General features: G+C 41.8%; 1 protein-coding gene across 1 annotated transcript in view; it reads right to left on the bottom strand.

Moving 5' to 3' along the window:
- Window positions 1-400: 400 nt before the first annotated feature.
- Window positions 401-25,704, bottom strand: part of LOC148024903 (protein TUNICAMYCIN INDUCED 1-like) — a 45,748-nt gene continuing 20,444 nt past the window's right edge. Inside the window, exon 3 of the mRNA XM_087694575.1 lies at window positions 401-1,381. Within this exon, the coding sequence (XP_087550701.1) occupies window positions 584-1,381 (798 nt within the window). The 3' untranslated portion in view covers window positions 401-583. The remainder of the gene's footprint in view (window positions 1,382-25,704) is intronic.

The raw sequence follows: 25,704 nt of genomic DNA, 5'->3' as shown, positions 1-25,704 counted from the left end.
TATATATATAAGCTTAGGCTAGAATAGGGATCAAAGTGCATGACTGAATTGAATAAGGAAGGTTTAGAGGTTCTGGTACGCACTAGAGGATAGCAAGAGGTGTTCTTCAACATATATATGGTAGCAGGTGTATGATAATCTTACCACTTCTAGGCATGTGCTCACGTGCAAGTGCATGTGCAGTTTTGATAGTTTCATACTGTGTTTTATAAATGCTTCTACCACAATGATGACCCTCCTTGTGATTAATCAAAACATTTGTTTCATACAAAAAAAAGAGTTATGCCATTTGAATATGAGAGAGAGAGAGAGAGAGACACACACGCACACACAAAGATTTGTCATGGCTTTTTTCCCACATCTTTTATTTGACCTTTTTGTTTTAAAGAAACAAGCACCCTTGATTGAATGTCTACTGAGAATTATTGAAGTATCTGGCCTGTTTTTTTGGCAGGTCAAAAAAGAATTCACTTACTATACATGAATGCAGTATCAGTGGCAAGGCCCTTCTCTTAGTAGAGATCCAGTGTCAAAGGGCTGGAAGGCACAAGAAAAGGATGCAGTATCAGGCAAGGCCCCTCTCTTAGTAGAGATCAAGTGTCATAGGGCTAGAAGGCACAAGAAAGGAATGAAGACTTGAGAATGATACATTGGAGGTGAAGTCCCTCCAGGTGAATGTTTCAACATTATGGTAGTGCCTTTTTGCAGGTCGCACACTGATTGGAACAAGCCTTCTGTCCCACACTTTAGCTAAGACTTGGAACTTGTATGTTTGGACTGAGGGCCGCGTCTGCCATTCTGGCCATAAATCCAAGTCGAAGTTCTCCTCTCTCAGTTCTCTCTCTATTTCAAGGTCAAACCGAACAAGCGTCAACACAGCTACCTTTGCATGTGACACTGTAAACCTTCTGCTTTTCCTGAGTAGGCTGGAGCCTAGGTACAGCTTCATTACCTCCTCCAGCATTCTGAATTGAACATCAGAGCTGCTTAAATTCGGGAATGGCCAGGATGAGGATACGTCGGAGGCCTCTCTGGTATCTGACTCAGATTGCTTCCCAGATTTGAATGAATCCCAAGCCCCAAACTGAACTTCCTCTGTCTCTATCCCTTCAGAAGATGCATCAGGCATTGTGATACGAACTGCCAAAGCACGGCCAACTATATGTAACGAAAGCTTAGGAGCATCCTCGCCTTTCATAGCATAGTTTTTACCTGCAGTTATTAATGATATACTGGCTGCAAGGCCACTAATTAACGAGCTCCTATTTACAGGTAATGGCAATTCCACTGGATAAGCAAGCCTTACTTCCTTTGCTCCCTCAACTCTTACTGAGCTTCCAATTTCCAACTTTACTCTTCTCAAATCTGCATCTTGTGTCCCCTGGAAAATATACAAGTTTGCAGATTCAGGCCTCTTCATCGACACAGAAACGCATGCAGTTCGAACACAGCCATAATGGGAGTACTTAATATTATAGAAATCGACAGCTTGAAACACATACTAAAAGAAAACTAAACTAACAGATTCCTGGTTTTCACTTCCTAATCAACCGCACATGGAAAGCATGCAATAATCAATTTCCATAAGCCTTAATAAATTTGGCTGAATAAAAGATATGGTAGTGCTGTCAAAAGTGACAAAATAATATTAAATTTACACTTACCATCATCATCTATATTGAACGTTCAATTATATGAAATTATCTACTATGGTCCTGCTAAACTGAATTTAAAAATCAAACTGCATCATCATTTTCTTCATGCCTGAATAGAACTTTGAAAAAGAAACCTTTCAACCAAAGATTGCCAAGAATTAAAATTCTTCAACCGCATTTATTTGTAGATAAAGCAACCAAAAATAGCCAGATCATTGATTTAAATAATTTTACATCACAGCATTGGCTTAATACCAAACCTGTGGTGTCTATAATCTTGGCCTTTTAGCAACTATGAAAGTGACTGCTAAGTTGTTTTTGACCCAAAATAGATTGCTGTCATTCATGGCAGCTGCTTCAACATCATCCAATAGACAAGCTATCAAGATGATGGTAGAAACTTGCTGCTGTAACTGTCAGTTCCTTATATTGTTTACCCTGGTGGTATCTTCAACATAGTCAGAGAGGAAGGAGCAGGGCATTCACCTTAAGAGAGGAAGAAGCCCCTTGAAATGGGAGTGGGAACACAAGCATATAGTGTATATGATATAATGTAACAAAACAATAAGAGTAGCAGCACCCTTTGACTTCCTATGGACAGGGACAAGATAACTTGAGATGCAAGACACAAGCAATATTTGTTCAGAAAACACAGGTACACACACACACACACATCTATGTATGTATGTTTATTAGGTCCTTTTTATGTTTTTCCTATAAGGCAACTGAAAGGAAATCCAGAACCTATAAAGCACCACCTAACTATATGACCAACAAAAATGTGCTTCTTCGACTTGGTTGGAGCTTACCCCTATGTTTCTTGTGTGCATGGACATAGAAGATGCAGAAATGGGAAAAAGAGGTTACTTCCAAAGAAAGTCTAGCATGGAGTCATGTCCTTCAAGGCTGTTATCAGAGACCTGTTGCGGATATAGACTCCGACAGCAACTACCTGCCCCCAAATTGTATGAGGAGGTTTGACAATGGTGGGGAATATGTGTCCAAGGCATTTCAAGCATTTTGTGACAGCAAAGGAATAAAGAGGGAGCTCACTGCCCCTCATAATCCACCCCAAAATGGAGTTGCAGAGCGTATGAATCGGACCATACAAGATAAGGTCCGTACGATGCTGTCTCATGCTACATTTACCCATGGTTTTTGGGCAAAGGCTGTTATGACAACCGTTCGCTTAATTAATCAATCACCAAACAAGTCTTTTTTTTTTGTGGTGATGGGGGGCGTTTCCCCAAGAAACGTGGTCGGGCAAGCCACCTTCATATGCTCACCTAAAAGTGTTTGGCTACAAGGCTTTTGTAAACATTCGTAAAGAAAAACATAGCAAACTTGAGCCAAAGTCCTGTAAATGCATTTTCCTAGGATATGGTGACGAGGGTGAAATGGGGTATAAATTGTGGGATCCCGAGAAAAGGAAAGTAGTACGTAGCAATGACGTTATCTTCCAGGAAGATCGCATGCATAAACAGCCCGAAAAGACTAAGGAGGTCCATAGGGTTGCATTCTCGGAAGAAATACCGTTTGGACAGCAAAATGTGCCCGCTGTACAACAGCAAATACATGTTGCAAATGAACCTGTAAATGCAGAAAATCATGCTGGAAATTATCAGCCAACTATTGACCATGATAATGAGCCACCACATGTGCAAGAACAACCAGGACAACAAGCTGTTAATGCTGATTTGCAGGCTGAAATGCTAGGATAGCATACTGAAAATGAAAATTTGCAAGAACAGCCAGCAAACAATGATCATTGGGTTAGGAGATCGTCTAGGGCTACTAGACAACCTAACAAATTTGTTCTTAGTGCAAACAATGTGGTTGATTATGTCATGTTGACAGACTGTGGTGAACCGTCTTGCTTCAAGGAAGCAATGGACGGACAAGACAGCAAGAAATGGTATAAAGCCATGTTGTCAGAGATGGAATCTCTTGAGAAAAATGGCACTTGGGACTTGGTGCAATCGCCTAAAGGGCAGAAAACCCTTTCATGCAAAATGGGTTTACAAGATGAAGGTCACTTCTGGTTCCTCACTAAAGTACAAAGCAAGATCGGTTGCAAAGGGATACGAGCAGGAGCATGGAATCGACTTTGATTAAATTTTCTCTCTTGTAGTCGAGATGACTACATTGAGAACCATTTTGGGCTTGGTTGCAGTTGAGGATATGGAACTCATACAAATGGATGTAAAGACTGCATTTTTAAATGGTGATTTTCATGAAGACATATATATGTAGCAGGGGTTTGTGGAAAAAGGGAAAGAGAAGATGGTATGTAAACCCAAAAGGAGTTTGTATGGACTAAAACAAGCACCAAGTGAATGGTATCATAAGTCTGACACATTCATGCAGTCCCAAGGCTTTCATACAAGTCAAGTGGATCACTGCTTGTACACCAAGAAGACAGCACATGGCAGTCTAATTCTCTTAGTTTTGTATATTGATGGCATAGTGATTGTTGGCAGGGATATTCATGCCTTGGATTCACTGAAGCAAAGTCTTCATGGCAGCTTTGACATGAAAGATCTTGGTGATGCAAATCACATCCTTGGCATGCGAATACTCAGAGATAGATCAAAAGGCTTACTCTATCTATCTCAACAAGAGTATATCTCTAAAGTTTTGTAGCATTTTAATATGGAGGGAGGGAAAACGATTGGGGTTCCATTGCCTCCATATGTGAAACTTAGTGCAGAGGACAGCCCTACATCTGATGATGAGAAGGCTGAAATGGCCAAGATACCATATGCTTCAGCTATTGGCAATTTTATGTATGCTATGGTTGCTACACGTCCTGACATTGCCTTTGCAATGGGAGTGGTTGGCAAATACATGGCAACCCCTGGCGAGAAGCATTGGGATACAGTGAAAGGTATTATGAGATACCTCAAAGGCACAAAAGAGTTGTACATCTGCTTTGGGAAGCAGAAGGCATTTATTGTTGGCTTAACGGATGCAGACTATGCTGGTCATGCGGATTGCAGAAAGTCCACTTTTGGATATGTGTTTACTTTCACAGGAGGAGCAATCTCTTGGATCTCCAGGCTACAAAAGTGTGTTGCATTGTATACTACAGAGGCAAAGTATGTGGCTGCCACTGAGGCAAGCAAGGAGGCTTTATGGCTTTCACGTCTGGTGGGAGAGCGTGGCATCACAGAGTTACATATTCTCCATTGTGATAGTCAGAGTGCTATTATGCTAGCACGGAATCCTATCTTTCATACAAAGGCAAAGCACATACAGGTGAAGTACCACTTCATTAGAGATATACTTGACAACAAGAGCATTGAGCTTGTCAAAGTGCATACAGATGATAATCCTGTAGATCTTCTCACGAAGGGTCTTCCAACAGAGCGGTTTGCTCATTGCCGACACATGATGGGAGTTGGATAGATATATGTATTTCAGCTTTGTACATACCTAGACTTAGCTGATTCTTTTCTCCTCTTAAGGCACATTGCCTTTAGGTGGGAGGTTGTTGGAAATAAAGGCCCTCGTGCCTTTAAATGTGCTCGGGTGTAAACACACCCTTAGCACTTGTACCTACACATATATATATCTATCTAAAAACCTAAAGGTATACACTCATCATTGTACCTAAAAATACGCTCACTCTCTACTCTGTTCTCTCTCTCTCACTCTCTTTGTCTTTCATTGCGCATAATGACTAACTGTCTCGATCTTCGTGCCTCTCCCGTCACTACAAACTCTTGCTAGAAACCCATTGGATACATTTATAACTTATGTTTCTCAACTGTGAAGAGTGCAAGAGAAAGCACTCAAGAAGTGTGTGCGTCAATCAAGATGTGTTCAACTGAGCAATGCAGTGAAGGTGAAGAGTTAAAGAGCTAGGTGTATACCAATGTGGCACACAAAGAATAAAAGAATGTATTTATACTTAGGGTATGGTACACTTATACCTGCAAGGGTGTGTTCACATGTGTAAATAAATATATACACAGGAGTAGCGTAAGGACCTTTACACCCAACAACCTCCCACTTAAAGGTCCTAAGCGAGCCTTTAACCAACCCACACTAGGCAATTACAATGCTCATGTTGAGCTTTTGCAAAACTCTTTAGTGAAAACATCTACAAGGTTATCTTGTGTTTTGATCTTAGTGAGTGTGAGTCGATCATCATCCAAAACATGTCTAATAAAGTGATATCTCACATCAATATGTTTAGTATACGCATGAAATATGGCATTCTTAGCCAAGCATACAACAATTTGGCTATCACATCCAAGTATAGGTGTTTTGGTGGACAACCCAAAATCCTTGACCAAACGACCAAGCCAAACAGTTTCTTTCGCAAGCTTCAGTGGTTGCTGAAATATATTCAGCCTCAGTGATAGAAAATGCTACTATCTTTTGCAATCTAGAGCACCAAGAAATATAGGCTGAAATATATTCAGCCTCAATGATAGAAAGTGCTACTATCTTCTGCAAACTTCAGTGGTTGCTGAAATATATTCAGCCTCAATGATAGAAAGTGCTACTATCTTCTGTAATCTAGAGCACCAAAACATCTATTTGATCAAGTTCAAGATCCATAGATGCTACGATAGCAAACAATACCCGAAGAGTGGTCATTTTGACAACAAGTGAAAAGACTTCTTGAAAGTCAATCCCCTCTTTTTGTGTATAGCCCTTAGCCACAAGCCTGGCTTTGTATTTGGGTTTGTCATCCACACACTTGAGTTTATAAACCCATTTGTTAGAAATAGCTTTCCTATCTTTAAGTAATGGAACCAAATCCAAGTATCATTCTCATACAATGACTTCATTTCTTCTTGCATAGCTAGCTCCCACTTTTTCTTTAATTCACATGATAATGCCTCTTTATATGTAAGAGACTCACCCTCATCTGTGAGTAAAATGTAGTCCAAAGAGGGATCAAACCTCTGTATAGGTCTCCTGACACATGTAAACCTTCTCGCCCAATGATCTGCGTTATCGGACAATGGATCCACATCCAAGGAAATGTCAATGACCTCATTATTGGGCTATTGAATTGCATGTTTAGATTACTGTAATATATTTTCAGGCTGCTGTAATTCATTTTCAATATGCTGATTTTGTTGCCCGAGCTTATTTTCAGTATCCTTTTGCTACCCATTTTTATCTGGCTCAATGATAATACGCTGATTATCAAAACCAGCATCAAATGGAGCTGAATTTTCAATGGTTGATGGCAATCCATATGGTTGATCATGCTGAAATTTTACTTTCTTTTTGTCTAAATCACTAGATGTGGCATTTTTGAGTAGCTTTGACTCATTAAATACCACATCTCGGTTGCGTAGTACCTTTTTCATGCTTGGAACCCAAACTCTATACAAAAGCCGCAACAAAGCTCGAACAAAGCATGTACAAGCACCAGTGACAAGTGTCCAAGATCAAGCATCAATGGTACATCCCAGACATGTAGGCGATAGAGCATCCGTATGTAGCATCCATAAGCATGTAAGACATCAAGTACATCCCAAGATACAACTCTGGCAAGCCAATAAATAGCTCAAGTAAGCTCCGGGAATCCAAGGTCAAGCCAAGACCGAGCTCCAATAGCAATAGGCTCCAAACAATGTAACTAGCATGTAGTAATGGCATAGGCTAAGCATGTCAAGACCGGTCAAACATAAGCAACATACATGCCATAAGTACATCCAAGACGGAGCATCCAAATGCTTTGCAAATAGAGCTCAAGCTCAACCAACAATCCCGAATCAAAACCAAGCTCTATGTTGAGCCCCAAGTGTCAATACATCACCATATATGCCTGAAACATAGCCCAAAAAGCATAGGCATAAGCATACATGAGTAAAAATGACTTCAGCTCAACTGTGTACAGCAGTGATTTACTATTCAAAACTGAGAATTTCAGCACCAAAATCAACTCCAAATGGTTGCCAAACAATAGGCATACATTCCCCTAACATCCAGGTATCAAACGGGACCAACCGGGCATCAAATGACAATGTCGGACAAGCATAAACATCAAATGTTACTGTAGCACTGTTTGTGGACTGTTATAACAATCCTGAAACTGAGGTAAATCAATCCAAATGCTATGCCAATACATCAACCATCAAAACCAAGCATCAAAGCATGTTCATATGCCCGAAATGGAGCCTTTCCAAGTGTCAATGGCTGCCCAAGAAGTGGTAGATTGTTGGAGTGTGTGTGCAGTCCAAAACAGGCCAAAAATGGCACAAATTTGTTGATGTTGAAAGGGCTTCATGCTGATCAACGTTTTGTAGATTGAGACGAAAGAGAGCTCAAGGAGGGCCTGCGGAAGACACACAAGAAGCCTCAAGAAGCCACAAGAGGTCTATGCCAAGATATGAAGTAAAGAAGCTTCAAGGGTTTTGGGCTATGGTTACCCCTCTTTCAAGAGACCTCAAAACTGAGGTAAACCCTGTAAAGAGTGAAGCAATACCTCTGTGTGAATGCCTTGAGGAAGCCCAAAGGGGCTGGGAAGGTGCTCGGGAAGCCGGGGAGTGACAAGAGCTCGAAGGAGTCGGATATGGCTACCGGGAAGGAGACCCAATGCGAGTGGGGAGTCGATGGGAAGCTGAGAATGCCATGAACCAAGCTCAAGAGTCGGGAAGCCGAGCTCTGATACCAGTTGAAATGTGTGAAGGATCGAAGCTTGCATGCGAGAGCTATGGCGGGAGAGCAAGAGCAAGAAGAGAGACAAGAAATGGAAACTCCAACAGTCACAATGTGTGACCGGGCCTTCCTTTATTCAAACTGTCACTAAAAGAATAAAGAATATAGTGACGGTGACGGGCACCCGCCACCTGCAGTGTGCAGTGGCGGTGACTGTCAGTGTAGTAATACACGGGCGGCTAGGCGAAGGTGACTTTACCCCCAACAGCATCAAATCTGGGAAAAGCCCCAAATTTTCGGGTATAAATCTACACACATCTAGACCCTATGCTTGCACACGTGAACCCTCATTAATGAACAAGGGGCCTAAATGTCAAAAAAATGTCAGAAATTTGACAAACAACCCAGTTGTTGACCTGTGGCGTGTCACCTGCTGCCCATCGCCTGCTAAAACTGTGCCACTGGTCGCATGTCCGTCAGATGTGCCACCCGCTGCTGTTAGACCTGCCTACAACTAACCCCACTAGCCTATCACCTATCCCGCCAGCTACAATTTGTACCTGCCAGCTACTCCCAACAATTGGCACCTTCAGAAACCTGCTATGCTTGCCTATCCCTTCATGCCTACTGTCACAATGCCTGCTGGTCAAACTAACCACCGATTGACCATGACTACCTGTCCTGGACCTCGAGAACGCAAACTCGTTTTGCCAATGCTCCAAAACCACTTTGAAGAGTGCGAGAGGAAGCACTCAAGAAGTGGTTACGTCAATCGAGGTGTGTTCAGCTGTGCAGTGCAGTGAGAGTGAAGAGTGGAGAGCTAGGTGTGTACCAATGTGATACACACAAAGAAAAAAAAAATGTATTTATACTTAGGATATGGTACACTTACACCCGCAAGGGTATTTTCACATGTGCAAATAAATATATACATGGGAGTAGCGTAAGGGCCTTTACACCCAACAAATTGTTCTGACTTTAGAACCATAGTAAAGCATATTCTCAGCACAAACCATGGCTGCAACTATCAATGCCATTTACTAACATGCTTCTCCACGGAACCAATTGTAAACCATTGAAAACTGAGTATCAACTGATCATAAACTAATCACTTTTTGATCTGAGAACTAATTATAAACTGATCGCAAATATTGATCAATAACTAATGCAAAACCAATCTTAAAAGTGACCATAAATAGTTCTCAAACTAATCAAAAACCAAGCTGAAACTGAACCGAATTTTTGTCTCAAACATAAGGCAAAAACTCATGCCAAATTGATCATAAACTAACGCAAAGGTATAGTTTCAGTGCCTGGGTGAGACTCATACTCATCTGCATACATCTCACAGTGACTAGTACACTTAGTGATCTCATGGCAAACATATTGTCAGCACATTACCTTGGATGCATGCTAAATACATCCAAGATCCACTACATGCGAGAGCTGTCCACAATTGGCGAAGTGAAAGTGCTACCTTCCCCTACAGCATCAAGTAATACTCCGGACCCTTGCTGTACTAAACCTAACTGAGTCCGAGCTGAAGTCGATTGTAATTGAAAGGCATCTAGGTAAAGCTGCAACAACTAAGGATGGTCTGCCAAGTCATCCTCTTCCATCCACTTTGTATCTATTGGTGAAGCAATGCTAAAGCTTCACCAAGAAGCATACGGAAACTTTATCTTTCGCTTTACTTGCCTCAAAACCTCCACTAGGTTATAGGCCTTTCTTTCCCTTAAGAATTGCGAGCTTTTTACTTTCACGTTATTGCAATTCCAACTTAACTAATATGCCACATTGCATCCAATTGACTAGCCTCTCATGTGTACCTAAGTTGCTAGAAGTACCATATGCATTAGGAAACATTCTTGTTTGCATAGTTTTGGACCATTGCAATGTGACTATGGATGAGAATATACATTTTAGTAGCCATACCAAGATACATTTTCCCATACATTGCATGCATTAATAGCTGCATTTTTTCTCATGACCAATACTGTGTGCAGCATTTGCATGACCAATATTAATACCATGAGTCCCAAACACAATGGGCTGCATATATACTTTGCCAAACTTGCCACTTTATTCCCCAGCATCATACCAACATTGCTATACATGGGATTATGCATATTATTAACCACACCCAAATACACTAGGCCTTGCACACCACGCATTGGTTACTGCATACCATAAGGAGTTGTGTCATACATCCCTATATGAGGTCCCTGACCACCATAGCATAGAAACTAGTGCCACCACCATAAGTATTATGGCTGCCCCATCATTACATGCATGTCCTATTGTCCAAAAAAACATTGGATTGGCACTTCCAAGTTGGCCTTGCATATGCATCAATTTCCCTACTAGCATCATTTTCTTATGCTTGCTACCCACATTTGGAACATCATGCTGTATTGGCTCTTCCTTCACTGCATCTTGATGTCCTGAAGCTCTCGAAGACGATTTCCTCTTCTTGCTATAGCTACCCTCCTTTAAGGGTTCAAAAAGCGCATGAACTGAGGATCATTTGCCAGTTGCATAAACATTGCTGCTATTGTCCTCAGCTAATCTTAAATTGGTCATCAAATTTCTCTTCTGCTTGCCGATCATCAACTTCTAAAGGCCTAAAAGGACCCACATTTTAGTCTTAACCAACATTATCATTTTGCTGTCGATGCTATGTGCCTTGTCCAAGATCAAGCATTGCCTTTTCGCCAACAATTTGTGAATCTTCAATTCGAGAGGCATCATCCTTGCTTGATCCCATCTCACTATCTGAAGATATTCTTGTTGTAATGCTCAACTAAATACAATTTCAGCACTAGAGCAAAGCTTCTGACCTTCAATCAAGTGCTTCAAGCCCACCAAGTCAAGGGAATTCATTGTATCCCAACAATCAAACCATGAAACCAACCTTTCTTCTCAGATAGGATGGTAAATAACCTGATTAAGCACTTAATTACAGCAATTAACAAATTCACATAAATAAAAAATGCACACTTTACCACTTTAATCTTGGACATTGAACCCCAATTCGCCTCAAAACTGGTACCCCTTGCGGTATTTCTTTATCATATATTGCAAATGAAAGAAGTACAACTAAGATCCTTTGATCTCCTCTACTAATCGAAGTGCCTCTTGCCGTCAAAACTAACGGCAAGCCTTCAAACCAATTTACTCCTTGTTTGCTTGGGGATTGGCCTTCGCCCTACTCCTTGAAAGACATTCAACCCCAAATCTAATATTGGTTGGTTGGCCTTTTGAATCTCCCTAAAATTCTCAATTTCAGCTACTGGAATTCAAGTCCTAGACCCTCAATTCTGAGCACATATCTCAAGGCAACTGTCAAAACCCTAATTTCTACTATAAATTAGGATTTACAACAAAGATTGACTGAAAGCTCTCTTCCTCTAATGGCTCAAACTGCTGAAAAATGTTGAGATAACTTGAGAGATTACTAGGGGATGAGAGAGAATGCTGTGGAGAGAGAAATTTCATAGTTTTAGCATAAGAAATGTTGAAAAACTGCTACTGACTTGCTCAAACAGCCATGGAAGCTGTCATCTACAACTTAGGACCACCAAAAAAACAATTGCTCCCTCCTGTATACTGTCACTTGCATCATAAGGACCTTGGACTGCTATCTCCTGCTCCCGGAGAGCTCCAAATTTATGTCCCTTACTATAGGACTGGTCAATGGTGGTTCCAAATCACATCAATAGCACCTCCTTGCTCTCTAACAACCTTTTTCTCTCTCACAATGGCTGAAATAGACTTCCACAAGCCCCTAGAAGAGTTTTTCCCACTTGCATGGGCAAGTTTTGCAAGTGACAACCTTCTAATTCTCTTTTTCATCATTATCTAGCTTATTAAATTAATTTTTAGAATATTAATTTTGAAAATTAATTTAATAATCATTCTAGTGCTTAGAAAATTAATTTCACAAGCCAATAATTAAATTGGCTAGGCCAATTTGTGTTCCAAGTATCCCTGAGCGATTATTGACTCTTAGACTAGCATTAGTTAAATAATTAATACCTAGTCTCTAATATCATTACTAATATTAGTGGCCAATAAATTGATCTAGGCCCAAATTTGGCATCGCGTATCACCTCGTACCTATCAAACATAACTTATTACAACTTTTACATTTGGCATCCACTACATCATGAGATCCTTGGCCTGTTACTATGAAATAATTGCCATGTATATCACATGTGCTAAACAACCTTGCACATTTGATTAATAATTTAATCAAATGTTATTTTCAGCAAGATTAAAGTATCTCAAAATTTCACATCCCCATGACCTATACACTACAACCCAATCTCCCTCTTCAAAGATCTTCCTTACGTGCTTGTTTACCCATGCTTGCCTCCTAAACTATATGACACTTAATACATAGGCAGCTAATACCTGATCCTCTTCTGACTTCAGGAGATATTCCAACCTATGTTACACTGACCATTCAGGATCCAACTTATGCTCTATAGCAATCCTTAAGCTAGAAACTATGAACTCCATGGGCACAACAGCCTCTAAGCCATACACCAACCTAAAGGGTACGAGTCCAGTTGTTACCTTATACACAGTCCTGAATGCCTATCATACACAATCCAACTTTGCATCCCAATCCTTTTTGTTATCCTCGATTATTTCCTTGAAGCATAGTTGCACTAGTACCACGTACGAAAGGTTTGATACTATACCATACTTTAGGTATCGTATCTTACGTATTAGTACCATAAGGTACCAACTTAATGGATACATCTTTCCCATTCGAACTGCACTCTGGGACGAGCTAAATGCTCCTTATATTAATATGATTCTCCTATGAGATTAGGTTATTTAAGATTCAAACAATTCCTCTCAACTTTCTCTCTCAAGCCCATACTTCTCTTATTTGTATGATCATGCATGCATGATGTATCCACTCCCATCTATGTAGTTGTAAGTTGTAGGAAGAAAAAGCGCATATTGCACATGTAGCATTAGGTTTTTGCATGTTACCCTCAAGTATTCATCTTATATACTCTAATAGCATTGCTATTTAGACTTGAAATATCTATTCTATTATCTTTAGTCCAAAATAATAGTTTTTTTTTCCATACTAATATCGTACCATACCTTATAAAATCTTAAGGTACCATTTAGCACCGTATTTTATCGTACATGACAACTATGCCTTGAAGATACAGAGTAGAATCTTATTGAAACTCTCTGCCTACCTTTTAGCTTCTGAATGGTATGGGGTTTCCTGTGTAAAATTATGTATTGGGTTGTCAATTCCTAAACGACCTAATTCAAAAAGTGCTTGCACCTATCACTAACCAGCTCTATAGGGCATCCAAACCTAGTCACGATGTTGGAATATAAAAACTTGGCTACATTGTCTCCCTTATTATCCTTTAGGGCTTAAGCTTCTACCCATTTCATACAGTGGTCAATGCAAACCAAAATATACTAATTATCTATCCTCTATGCAGCCAGCCTGATAGGTCCAACAAAATACATCCCCCATTACTGTAATGGTTCAAGCAATAATCCAAGATGATCTTATATCCTATCCTTGTCAAGAGACTGACCCTCCTTCAAACATCACATGCACTCTTTCGCACATCGGGGGCATCCTTCAAGATAGTAGGCCACCATAAACCTACCTGTAATCTCTTTAGAAAAGTGATCTCCTAATAGTTCGGCAAGGGCCTCATGAAGGATTATTGGCTATTCATACTGAGGCACACACCTCCTCAATACATTATCAACTCCTCTTCTGTATAATGTAATCATGATAACATGAAATGATCTACCCTAGTGCCAACTTCCTCCTTTGATCAGCTATAAGGTATACTGGCATAACTCCTTTCAGCAAGAAATGTAGTAGCTGGTCATAGTATGAATTTGGGTCTACAATTTGAACTTCAAAGTGTTCACATCAAGTAGCTAATGAAGAACCCCTGCTTTTACATCATTATTTTCCAATCTGTTGAGATAATGAGTCACTGGTTGTTCCTTCCTAGAGTATGAATGACTTTGTAGTCAAACTCTTGTAACAACAATGTCTATCTAGCCAATCTGCATGTTAACGAGGTTTATTGATCAAGAACAAAAGAGCCTAGTGGTCCACATGGAATATCACATGATTACCCGACAAGTAATGTCTAAATTCTGCAAAGATAGCCCAAGAGCACTCCCCTCTTTACTGCAAAAACCAACTTGAAAGGATTCAGGGATATGCCAAACTTCCTACATCTCTCAAAGCAAACTCTAAGATGCTTCAAGTGCTCATCCCTCTTGCTAAAGACACAAAAGCCCTCTAAACACTGTCGTGAAGGTTATCAAGTATGGGTCAAATATCTTTTGTGCAGCTCCTTGGAACTCTAAAGGTCCTATCTTAAGGCCAAAATTCATTATAGTATTGACGTAGACTCCCCATTTAGTGATGAAAGCAGTCTTATCCATATCATCCGGATGCATCTTGATCTAATTATATCCTGAAAATCCATCCAAATCCTATACGTCTCATGTCTTGCTACATCATCAAGCAAAGAATCAGTCAACGGTATCAAGAAAAGATCTAAAATTGTGGTTGCATTCAGCTTCCTATAGTCCACACATACTCTAATCTTCCATTCTTCTTCGGTACCACAACAATAGAAGATAATCATGTCACCTCATTAACTGGCTTGATGAAATCAACCCTCAACAACTTGTCAATCTCTTCCTTGACATGCTTAGCATAGTTTGGGTTCATCTTGACCCTCTTCTGTATGATTGGCTTACCATCCGTCTTCAAGTTGATTCTATGCTGACATACTGTAGGATTAAACCCCTTCATATTAGTATAGTCCTAAACAAACATATCCTGAAACTCCTTGCACAGCCTAATGAGATCTTGCTTAAAGTTCTCCTCCACATGTATGCTAACTTTTATAGGTTTAGGCTCTCCTTCCAAATCCAAGTTAACTTCCTGCACTTCATCCTCCACCACTCTTGTAGACTTACTCATGGTGTATTCATATCTTTGCTCAGCCTGAATGATAGCCTTCTGTCCTCCTTCATCCTACACATCAGAATTATCCATACACTAAGCTTCCTCAATTTCCTAATTTTCAAGTCTCCCTTGCAACCCAAATTTAGGATGGCTAGTTCTAGGATCTTGAGCCACCTTAAGCTCCTCACTTACTGGCCTCTCCTGAAATTCAGAATGCTCTTCTCCTACAAAAGAACCTTCAGGATGTTGTACTCCTAATCAGGTTTGACCAGGAGGTTGAACAGTTTGCCATTCAAAAAGTGCATTTCCAACAATTCGAGGGTGCTTCTAATACCCCTAAATGATACTATCAACACCTATCTCAAAAACTGAAACTACTGAAGGTTTTGCCTGAAGAAACAATTCCTCCTCATCATCTTCCACTTCTTCAACAAGATTGATTATCAGAGCTATCATAGGTCTAAAAATATTCCTCAAGATTACTTTATTAACAGTGGATAATCCGATCTCTTTGGGTCCTCTGGGGATGCATACATTATTAACCCCCCAGTCTTGCCTCAACTTGGCAAGCTTGAACCACGGTCTTCCTAGAAGCATGTGGTAAGAATCTCCAACTTCTAATATTTTCAATATGACAAAACTTACCCTGAACTTCAGACCAGCCACCTTTATTTGCTGATTCTTGAGGATACCAATGGCTATAGCCTCCTTTGGTCTGCCATCTTCACCTGAATAGGATTGGTAGCAATTCTCCCTACTTGCTGACTAAATATCTCTTCAAGAAGTATACTCACTCCAGAACCACCATCAAGAAAGACATCATCGTGCTTCTTTCCTAATTCAGAAACTGCCTAATCCTGAAATGATTTGTCTTCAAGAACCTCTTGTTCCTTTCGTTGGATTTTCAGGAGTAGCTTTTCTTTGAACCCAGGTATCAAGTCTAAGATTTGATCTAGAGTTGATTGCAAAGAGCATCTTGCTAGTGCTTGAAATAACTCTTCTGAACCTCCTCCTTGAAACTTTCTTGAAGTCCTATCTTCAAGATGTTGATCCTCTTAATCAAGATTCAAGGTACTTTGTCACTCCCGATTATCAAGCTCCTTAAGTACTACTTTTACTACCACTTTCTGTAACTCCTTGACTTACTTAGTTGCCCTTTTCCTGGCTTTCCCTTGTTCTTGCCAATCAAGTTTCAAACTAGCTTGACTTCTAGCAACATCTAGTACCATAGCCTCTTTAGGACAATCTTGCACTTTAATGCAATTAGAACACTCACATTGAACATATATACATCACTTAGGTTACATGACACCTTCTACCCTTCTTGGATCTTGCTCTTGAGGAATATTCCCATAACCAGTAGTCCTTGCACCTTCAGGAGGTTGCCTTTGCCCATCTTGGTCAAGTAGCTCTATGAGGACTGCTGCTACTAGGACAAGCGGATGATGTTGATGAGGTGCTCCTACAGGTCTTCCATCATTGCAAGTCCTTGCTATTGGCATTCTCTCTCAGTACTATGCCTTGGCCATAGTTCACAATTTGGCCCTGCGAAGTGTCCTTGACCTCCAAGTAATGGCACACTCTTGTTTAAGCAATTTGCTATTGTGCTTGAAAATTTTCCCATGGTTGTCTTGCTGCAATTCTTCTAGGCCCCCTGAAAGGTCTCTGGGGCATTGTGTCAATAGTTACCTAATTAACTGTAGCGGACTGCATAACTCTTGGCCTAGGCTGCATCACTGGCATCTGCTCTGTTGTCTGGACATTGGGGTTGTACCAACAAGTTCTGTTTTCATGAGTGTTCCTCTAGCATATTTCACATTACTTCTCCTCCTCCTTAATGTTAGAAAGACCTAAGTCTTTCAGCTTCTACTTAATTTAGTTCTCCTTTATCTTCTTCTTCTTGCTCTTTCCTAAGCTTGTTTTCTTCTTCTTCTTATGCCTTTTCCTATTGGTTTGTTCATCATCTGAATCACTGGACTCATCTTCTGATTATTTGAATCATTGTCTTCATCCTCATGATTACTATTTGAGTTTGCATCTGTATCTCAATCCGAAAAATCTTCATCCTTCCTGCTCCTTAAATGAGAAGTACCAAGCCTTCTCTACACCCTCATAGAAGCTCTAATCATGGTACCCAATGTGTCATTAGGTGCTAACTCCACACTAGCTATAGGGCCTTTGATCCTATTCTTTAAGCCCTTCACGAAACAAGAAATCTGCAACTCTATTGATGGCGTATCTGCTTGAGTCAACCGGTTCAGTAGATTCCTGAACTTTTGAGCTTAGTCTTCAACTATGCTTCTATTTGATATCCTTAAATCTTCCTTAATATATCTCTTGGAGTTTTATCTTTTCTAAACCTTCCTAAAAATGCCACCTTTAGCTCATTATATATATTGAAAGTACCCATTCCGTAACTGCTAAACTAGTCCATGGCTTTACCCTAAAAAGTTGCTTCAAACCATTGTTTCTTAACCTGATCACCATACAATTGATTGAAACCACTAGCTGTCCATCTTATTTCAAGTTAGGCGCAATCAAGATCTTCCTTCTTTGTACTTAAAAACTTTGTTGCTTTGCCTGAACCTTAGGGTTCTACGATGATGGTACTTGAGTTGACATCATCTTCTTTGTTTAAGCACCAAGTTCCAATGGATTAAACAACAATTGTCTCTGTGCAGGTGGACCAAAGAGAGCGGTTCCTACCAAGAGGACATCCCATACTCTCCTTATAAAATCATCAGGGGGTGTTTGAACATCCGGATCCACTTCAAGATTGGCACCGGCCCTAATGTACTTATAGAGGAAACATCTTCGGGAGTGAAATCTTCAGGTGCTGCTTGATACTCCAGATCTTCATCAGCCTACACATCTACTTTTGCTTGCACTCCATCCACTTGTACTTCAACTTCTACCTCATACAAAATTCATTGGGTTTCCCTTCTCAAATACTCCTTGAATTGACATGCTCTTGCTCTTGTTACAATCCAATTCCCTTACTGAGGGTATTGGCCTGGCATAAATGCTACAACCCCAAAGCACTTCAACCATGATCGTTGCCATTACAGTCCTATACGCCACAGCAAATTCCTAAACTCGATTTTCTCCAAGCCTAACACCTAAATCATGAGCAGCATGCACACAAAATTGGCAGGAGCACCAAAGTGTAATGGCCCTTCATGAGCAAAAGAACACAACAATCTGCCCGAAATACCCTCCTGCAGCATATGACTTCCTAAATCGATTTACAGCCATAATTAACTTTTGATTTTCAGGATGATATGGAAACATACAATATACATCATAAGTGTTCATATCACTCTCTTGAAAAATATCCATCAGATTATTCCTAAACAAATAACTCATCATAGGCAGCATTAAATTTCAGGAAACAAAAACAAAATGATAGAACTAGACATGCGCAAACCTTGGGTGGACACTATCCTAAGGATCTTTGTGTTTCAAATTATGATGGATATGAAAAGATACAACTAAAGTAATCAAGACAATCGCCACCTTTCAAGTGAAGTCACATGACATATAAGGGCCACTACACATATGTTGATTCCAACCACCTAAATGCATGCATAAATACCAAGGTAAAAGTACTAAAGTAATGGTGTAATCCATGCCCTAACAATGACTTCAAACATTTCTTTACTGCTCCAGACTTCCAAGCCAAACACATTGAGAAACAAGTAAGAGTGGCTCTCATAGCTTGCTCTACAAGGATCCGATATGGCCAAAGAGACATCAAACTACCACAGAGTCCCCACACCTTGTGAGATTTTGCAAGGACGGAAGCTCCACTTGCAATCCCATGGTGGAAACTAGTAGTAAGTATGAGCTTACCATTTCTACACCTCCTAGATCTACTCCAAATTAGAATGCTACCAAGTACGCAATCATGCACTTCTCAATCTTTTGCAAATACTTCCTCTTTTGGGCAAGATTTGGGCGACTCTTATGATGAACTTTTCAAAGCAAATATTGGTTCATCAGTCCTAAAGAAGATAGGTATCTTTCATGAACACAAAACAAGGTGAGGAAATGAAAAAGTTGTTCCCACAAGTTATAAGCTTTCCTTCATCTTTCTTTTCTTCAATTTTTCCTTCTCAAGGTCAATTTGAAGTTTGTAAATCGTCTCATTCTTCCTTTCAATTCCATCCATCTAATAACTAGAAGAAATCTAAACATTTTACATCCACAAGTTCATTTCAAAACCCACACTTCCTAACATAAGAACAGGTATTTTTAAAACTTCACTTAACATGTGGATTAATTTTTAACCACAAGGTTAAGTAAATGTTGCACATGTGAGGTGTAATTGGGGTTAGAGTAAATTTACGAGCTCAGGACCCAAGGAAGCCACGGGATGTCAAAGGCAAACGTTGCTACAAGTTATGCCGCACAGGTACTTGGTGGTATTTGGTGCCAGTTGTTGGCCTAGGTCATTCATTTGGCCATAAGTGTCAGTTGGCGACACTAGAGAAGAGGCATTTAATGGTACCTAACTGTAATGGGCCATAGGAACCCTCCCCTAAAAAATTAAAAGAAAAGAAAAATAATTCTTTCATTAAGCTCAAATTTATTTACCCCCCCCCCCTCTCTCTCCGCCGACAGCAGTCGGGGAAGGGGGGGAGAGTGGAAGTGGTGGATTGGGAGGGGAGGCATGCAGTCTCCAGGTGGAGGGGTGGCCACGCCACCTACCTTCTCCCCTCCCCTTAAATGGCTTCTCCCCTCCCGAGGCAGAGGTGAAGGAGGATACCGAGAGAGGCTATGCCCTTGAAGACGTCGCCAACCTTCCCCCCAGCCGCCGCACAGGGCCTCCGTTAAAGGCCGTTTCCCCTCCCATCTGCAGTGACGGCGCCAACCCCCCCCCCCCCGGGCTCTCGGCCGTAGCCTCCCCCATCGCCTAGACAACAGGCGCTGCGCCACCTCCCTGGGCCCTCCCGGACGAGGCCTCTCCCCTCCCCCCTGCGATTGACTGCAACAGCAGCCTCTGCCGGCGGCCGCTCCGCCACCCAGCTTCCCACGTGACACCTCCCCCCCCGTCTGGGGAAACGGCCCAGGGGCCAACAACGATAACCAACCCACACCCCCCTCCCCAGTGTCAACTAGCGGACGACGGAGGCTACGGCCCTCCTTACATCACCCCCCTTCTTGACTGAAGACGCGGGACCCTCCCTGGGCCCTCCAAAATAAACAGCCTCCTTGTTTGGCCCGTGAAGAGAAAAAGTAGAGGGAGAGGATAAGAAGAAGAGGGTGGGAGAAGAGAAAGAAGGTGAGAGAGAGAGGAGGAGGAAGAGGGAGAGAGAAGGAGAAGGTGAGAAGGAGTGGAAGAAAGAGAGAGAAAAGGAGGAGATGGAAGAGCAAGAAGGAGGGAGAGGGAGAAGAGGAGTAGGAGTGAAGGAGTAGGAGTGAAGGAGAAGGAGTAAAGAGAGAGAAGGAGGAGGAGAGGGTAAGAAGTAGAGGAAGGAGAGGATAAGAGGTAGGAGGAGAGAAGCAGGAGGAGAGGATGAGAAGTAGGAGGGAAGAAAAAGGAGGAAGAGACGAGGAAAGAAGAAGTGGGTAGAGAAGAAGGAGGTAGAAGAGCAAGAAGAAGGGAGAGAGAGAAGAGAAGGAGGAGGAGTGAAGGAGGAGTGAAGGAGGAGTGAAGGAGGGAGAAAAAGAAGGTAGTGAAAGAGGGAAGTAGAGGGGGAGTAGTAGAAGAAGAAAAGGAGTAGGAGAGAGGTAGAGAAAGAGAAAAAAAAGGGAAAGGAGGAGAGAAGAAGAAGAAGGGAAAGGAGAGAGGTAGAGGAAGAAGAAGAAGAGGTAGAGGAAGAGAGGTGAGAAGTGGTAGAGGAAGGAAAAGAGGAAGGAGCAGAAGGAGCAGAAGGAGAAAGAAGTGGGAGAAGGACAAGAAGAGAGGTAGAGGAAGAAGAGAGAAAAAGGAGGTAACCGCTACGAGTCACCCAAACCACTCTCCTGGCAACGAACCACGTCCGGTGGTCTTCCCACCCGATCGTGTCTAACTGAAACCGTTAAGGTCCGGACTGCCCAATCTCCACGAGGCGAATGGCTCCCAAGAAGAAAGTCGAGGAAAGCATAGGCGCCCAAGCCACCTGTAATGCTGGAGGGACGAGTGGAACAACCAACGCAGCGCACACGAATCAAGCCCAGGTTCTAAGCGTTAAAAAAATTAATTTAGGATTTAATTCTCGTGGAAGGCATAATGTCGTGCATAAGGTTTTGTTTATTCTAAGAACTAAGTTGCATGTGCGAAACGGTTATAGAGGTTGACTTCCCATAAGATTTTACGCACGCAAACTGATAAGGTTAACACCTTACCTCACAAGAAATGATAGCTTTTACTTACATAAAATGATAAGGTTATCGCCTTATTTCACATAAAATGATAGCTTTTTAACCAGTTCAGTGCATGAATAGTCATTTAGAATTCACATTTCGCAATCATGGTTAAAAGAAACACATGAAATGTTAATTTCTATTCATAAGATACACTTGCATTGTTAGGAAAAAAAAAAACCTAGACTTCCATAGACGCAAGTCACATATGATCCAGTGCATTAGAGATAAGTACTCATTACCAAGAATAAAGAGAGATAAAGGCCGCTTAGGGGACAACTATACTGAACGCACAACGTGCATTATAATTGGAAAATCCTGCATAGAACCGCACTAAGAGAATCGGAAGGATCACATGCATCTAAACCGCATCTTGAAAGTTTAAATGAGAAATCATGTGTTGCCTGAGCTTGGCTAGAATTAGAGATTAAAAGACCCTAGGTTGGGTTGCGAATAAGGCATGTCCATTGCCTTGACTGACCAGCTAATGCTTGAGTTAGGGACTAAGATACCCTAAGAAAAAAAACCCAAGGAAAAGGGGCAAGTATTAGCCAACTTACCAAGACCATTTGCTCTTGTTGAAATTATTGGAATCTCGCCAAACCGTGGAAAGACCCAAGATTGGGTGTTGGAAGCATCCGGAAAAAAGGAGTCATACCTTAGCAGTTGGTCACATAAACGACCTCCGAAATGTTCGTGCGTATACTTAGGTACATTATTTGATCTCTTTGCTCAAAGAACTAATTCAAGGAAAAAAAATTAATGCTCCAAGTTGAAAGCCTGGAGGGAGAGACAAGATCAGTTACCTCCGACGGCTTGCCTGGCCCTATCCAAGGGGGTTGTTAGCCATGCCGGGTATATGGACCTAACCCGCCGCGAGAGGTCTCTCCGTGGGTCTTGGAGCGGGAGGATGCTTGGATGCCAGGGGAGGCTTTGGCTGTAAATCCCTTGCCTCCAGATCCCGTGCAAGGGGAACCGACGTGACTCGAGATGGGATCTCGAGGCCCGTGAACTAGTCAACGGGCGAAACTTGGAGTAGCAATCCTGTAGATTGCTGGGCTAGCCTTCGGGCATTATATTGGATGTACTCCAGGATCTTTTTTTATAAGGAGCAGTTATTAAAGGAAAAGGAACTTGCTTGGCATTGTTTTTGTGTCAATGCCTAAGTTATGTGAAGGAACCCATGATTAATTTGTTTAATTAAGGAAGCTGATTTTGCATGTCAAAACGTAATGTGTTAGGTAATTAGATAACTAAAGCAAAATGAGGAAAGTACGGTGGACGTGACTCAGGTCTATCCTACAGAAGGGTGGTCCCGGTTAGCTCGCAACTTTTCTCAAATCTTGAGATAATAAAAGACCTAGTATCAGTGGATGTAGAATCTTCGGTTTATCCTATTTTAGGACAAAGGAATGGGTCTATGCCGTTCGGTAGAAAGACTGAGACTTTGCTGGTAGGAAAGGAACCCTAACCTCAGGTCAATCCCAAGTGGAAACGGCTGGACACTTCCACTCGGGGCAAACTCGGGAAGACCTAGATCGCAAACCCTGTGTCATTCCCTGCGAGTGCCAGGTGAAGCCTTCTAGACCCTCCTCCCGATGGGCTGCTAAGACCTGTCCCGCAAGCGAACAAATGGACACGTTACAGTTGGTATCAGAGCGAACCAACGGAATCTAATATTTACAAAGGAACTTAATGAAGGAAAGTAAAGGGATTAAGGGGTCAGCCAGGAAAAGGTAAGGGGAATAGAGCAGTGTTTGCTGTTGAGAACATTTCCTTACTCACTCATGGATGATGGGCTGCAAAGTCACGAAGCATAGAACAAATTCTTGGTGTTTCAGGTTATGTTTATGACTGCAATGCGTGCTTCGGATTATCATCGGAGGCTAGGCATGATGAATATTCTAGACCGCATCTACAATCCTTCACCCCTGTATGCAGAACAAAGATGGACGGGAGAATCAAGAATATATTACATAGCAGCCCACCGACTTGCGTACCTTCAGACCAACTTGAAGAGAATCAAGTGGATGGAGGATTTAAAGATCGTGAAGCTGTTCATCTTTGTCGAAGCTCACACAAACACAACCCTGCGTGTTGGCAGTCGGCACGTTGAGCAGAACAAGTATGTGTATGAAGAAGCGACTCGGGTGATCCCTACCAACAGAATCAAAGTACTGGGACGTTATGAGAAAAACGGATATCAAAGGAAGGGATACCCCAAGCTTCCTATGACTTATCGATTCCTGAAAATCCATGACCCCTCTCCATATTATTACTCAGTCCCTGTAGCCAATTGTAACACAATCCTATTTTCCCTAAACTGATGTGCCAATCAGCTTGTTCCACTTTCTCAAAATAAATGTACTCAAAGAGCTATGTCCTCATGAATGAATAAGACTTCTTACTATTGTCTATCCTAATTGTAAATGTGGCAAAGGAGTTAAGAGATTAGGTCACTTGACTAAAAGCTATGCTGGTCATATTAACGTAATATGAGAAACGTTTGATAAGTTTTTAACATAAAGAATCTTATTGCCCAGGCACAACCCCAGGTGCAGGTTCCAAGTCCGACCCCTGCACTAAGTACAGCTGTGATTCAAGAGAAAAAGTTTCTTCTCAAACAAATCAAGCCACCTGAATTCAATGATAAGGGAAGGATTGTTCAAGCTGATGCCGAGATCTAGATCGAGTCCATGGAGGACTATTTTGAGGCAACAAGAACTGCACCTGCTAACCAAGCTATGCTCGCCAAACTTAAGCTTGCAGGCAAAGCAAGACTTTGATGGAAACAGTGGTGCAGAGACCAAGGGATCTTGGAAGGGACAGTCACTTGGGAGAAGCTTAAGGAAGCTGTGCGAGGGAGGTATCTGCCACTTGCCTACCGCATACAAAAGATGAACAAATTCTATGAATTGAAGCAGCTTGGACTATCCCTTGATGCATATTATTCAAAGTTCGTCTCTCTCTTAAAGCACGCGCCACAAATGGATATGACACAACAAGTGTCAGTTTTGCGCTGGGCTAAATCCACCCATAAACACCTGCTTGGAATCAATGCGCCCAACAAACCTACAAGACGCACTCATTCAAGCTGCACCAATAATACAAGATGTGCAGACCAAGCCAGGGAACAACAGGACTTGGCCTTACAGGGATCAGAACAAGGGGATGTATAGGGCTTAGTCTAAGAGAGCGCAAGGTCAAAATCAGGAACAAAGGAAGAAAGCCAGGACCAATGCTGTCAACAACTTTGTTCCTACACGAGGTAACGACCGCAATCTACGTTGCTTCCATTGCAACGAGCCCGGACACTTCAAGAGGCAGTGTCCCAAGCTTAGCAGAGGACATCGCCAAGGGCCATTCCAAAGAGCTGCCCATGGTCAAGGAACCACTGTCATGGCCAGAGGGAGAACCTCCAGTGTTGCCAACAAGGAGCTGGGTGATGAAGAAGATCCATCCATGGATGCTGACATTGAGAGGACAACCGTTCACACCGCTCTTCACAAGAAGGGACCGGATCGCCAATTCTCGGTGATCCAAACTCCATCGGATTATGAAGGTAAAAGCTTCAAAACCCTAATCGATTGTGGCAGTACACATTCCTTCATTTCACCAATTTGTGCAAAAAGGCTAGGGATAGCCACAATAAACGCACCTATTTTACTTGTGGAATTGGCAAATGGTCGTGAGGTTTCTTGTACTAGGCAAACTACTAAGGTGAAATTCCTATTGGGTGGGAAGCCGACTTCGGTGAGATTCGGGGTAATGAACCTAGGTGTCCACGAATGTGGCTAAGTCTCCTTCCGAAATTTTGAAGGGAAACTAGTTACAACTCAAGGAGAGGCTGGTAAGCCAAAAATTCATCCTTTATGGTTAAAGGAATATGTAGACGTATTTCCTAAAGAGCTGACCAAACTTCCTCCTCAAAGGGAAGTCGACCATGAAATCAAGCTAGCGCCAGGAGCTGCACCTGTCGCAAAGAGACCGTATAGGATGTCTATCCCGGAAGCTATTGAACTGAAAGAGCAACTCAAACAACTGTTAGACCAAGGCTACATCCGTCCTAGCAGTTCGCCA

This window comes from Lygodium microphyllum, chromosome 15, assembly GCF_053477565.2.
Source record: "Lygodium microphyllum isolate KBCC chromosome 15, Lygodium_microphyllum_v1.1.10, whole genome shotgun sequence".
NCBI lineage: Eukaryota > Viridiplantae > Streptophyta > Polypodiopsida > Schizaeales > Lygodiaceae > Lygodium > Lygodium microphyllum.
This window is presented reverse-complemented; position numbering and strand designations above follow the sequence as displayed.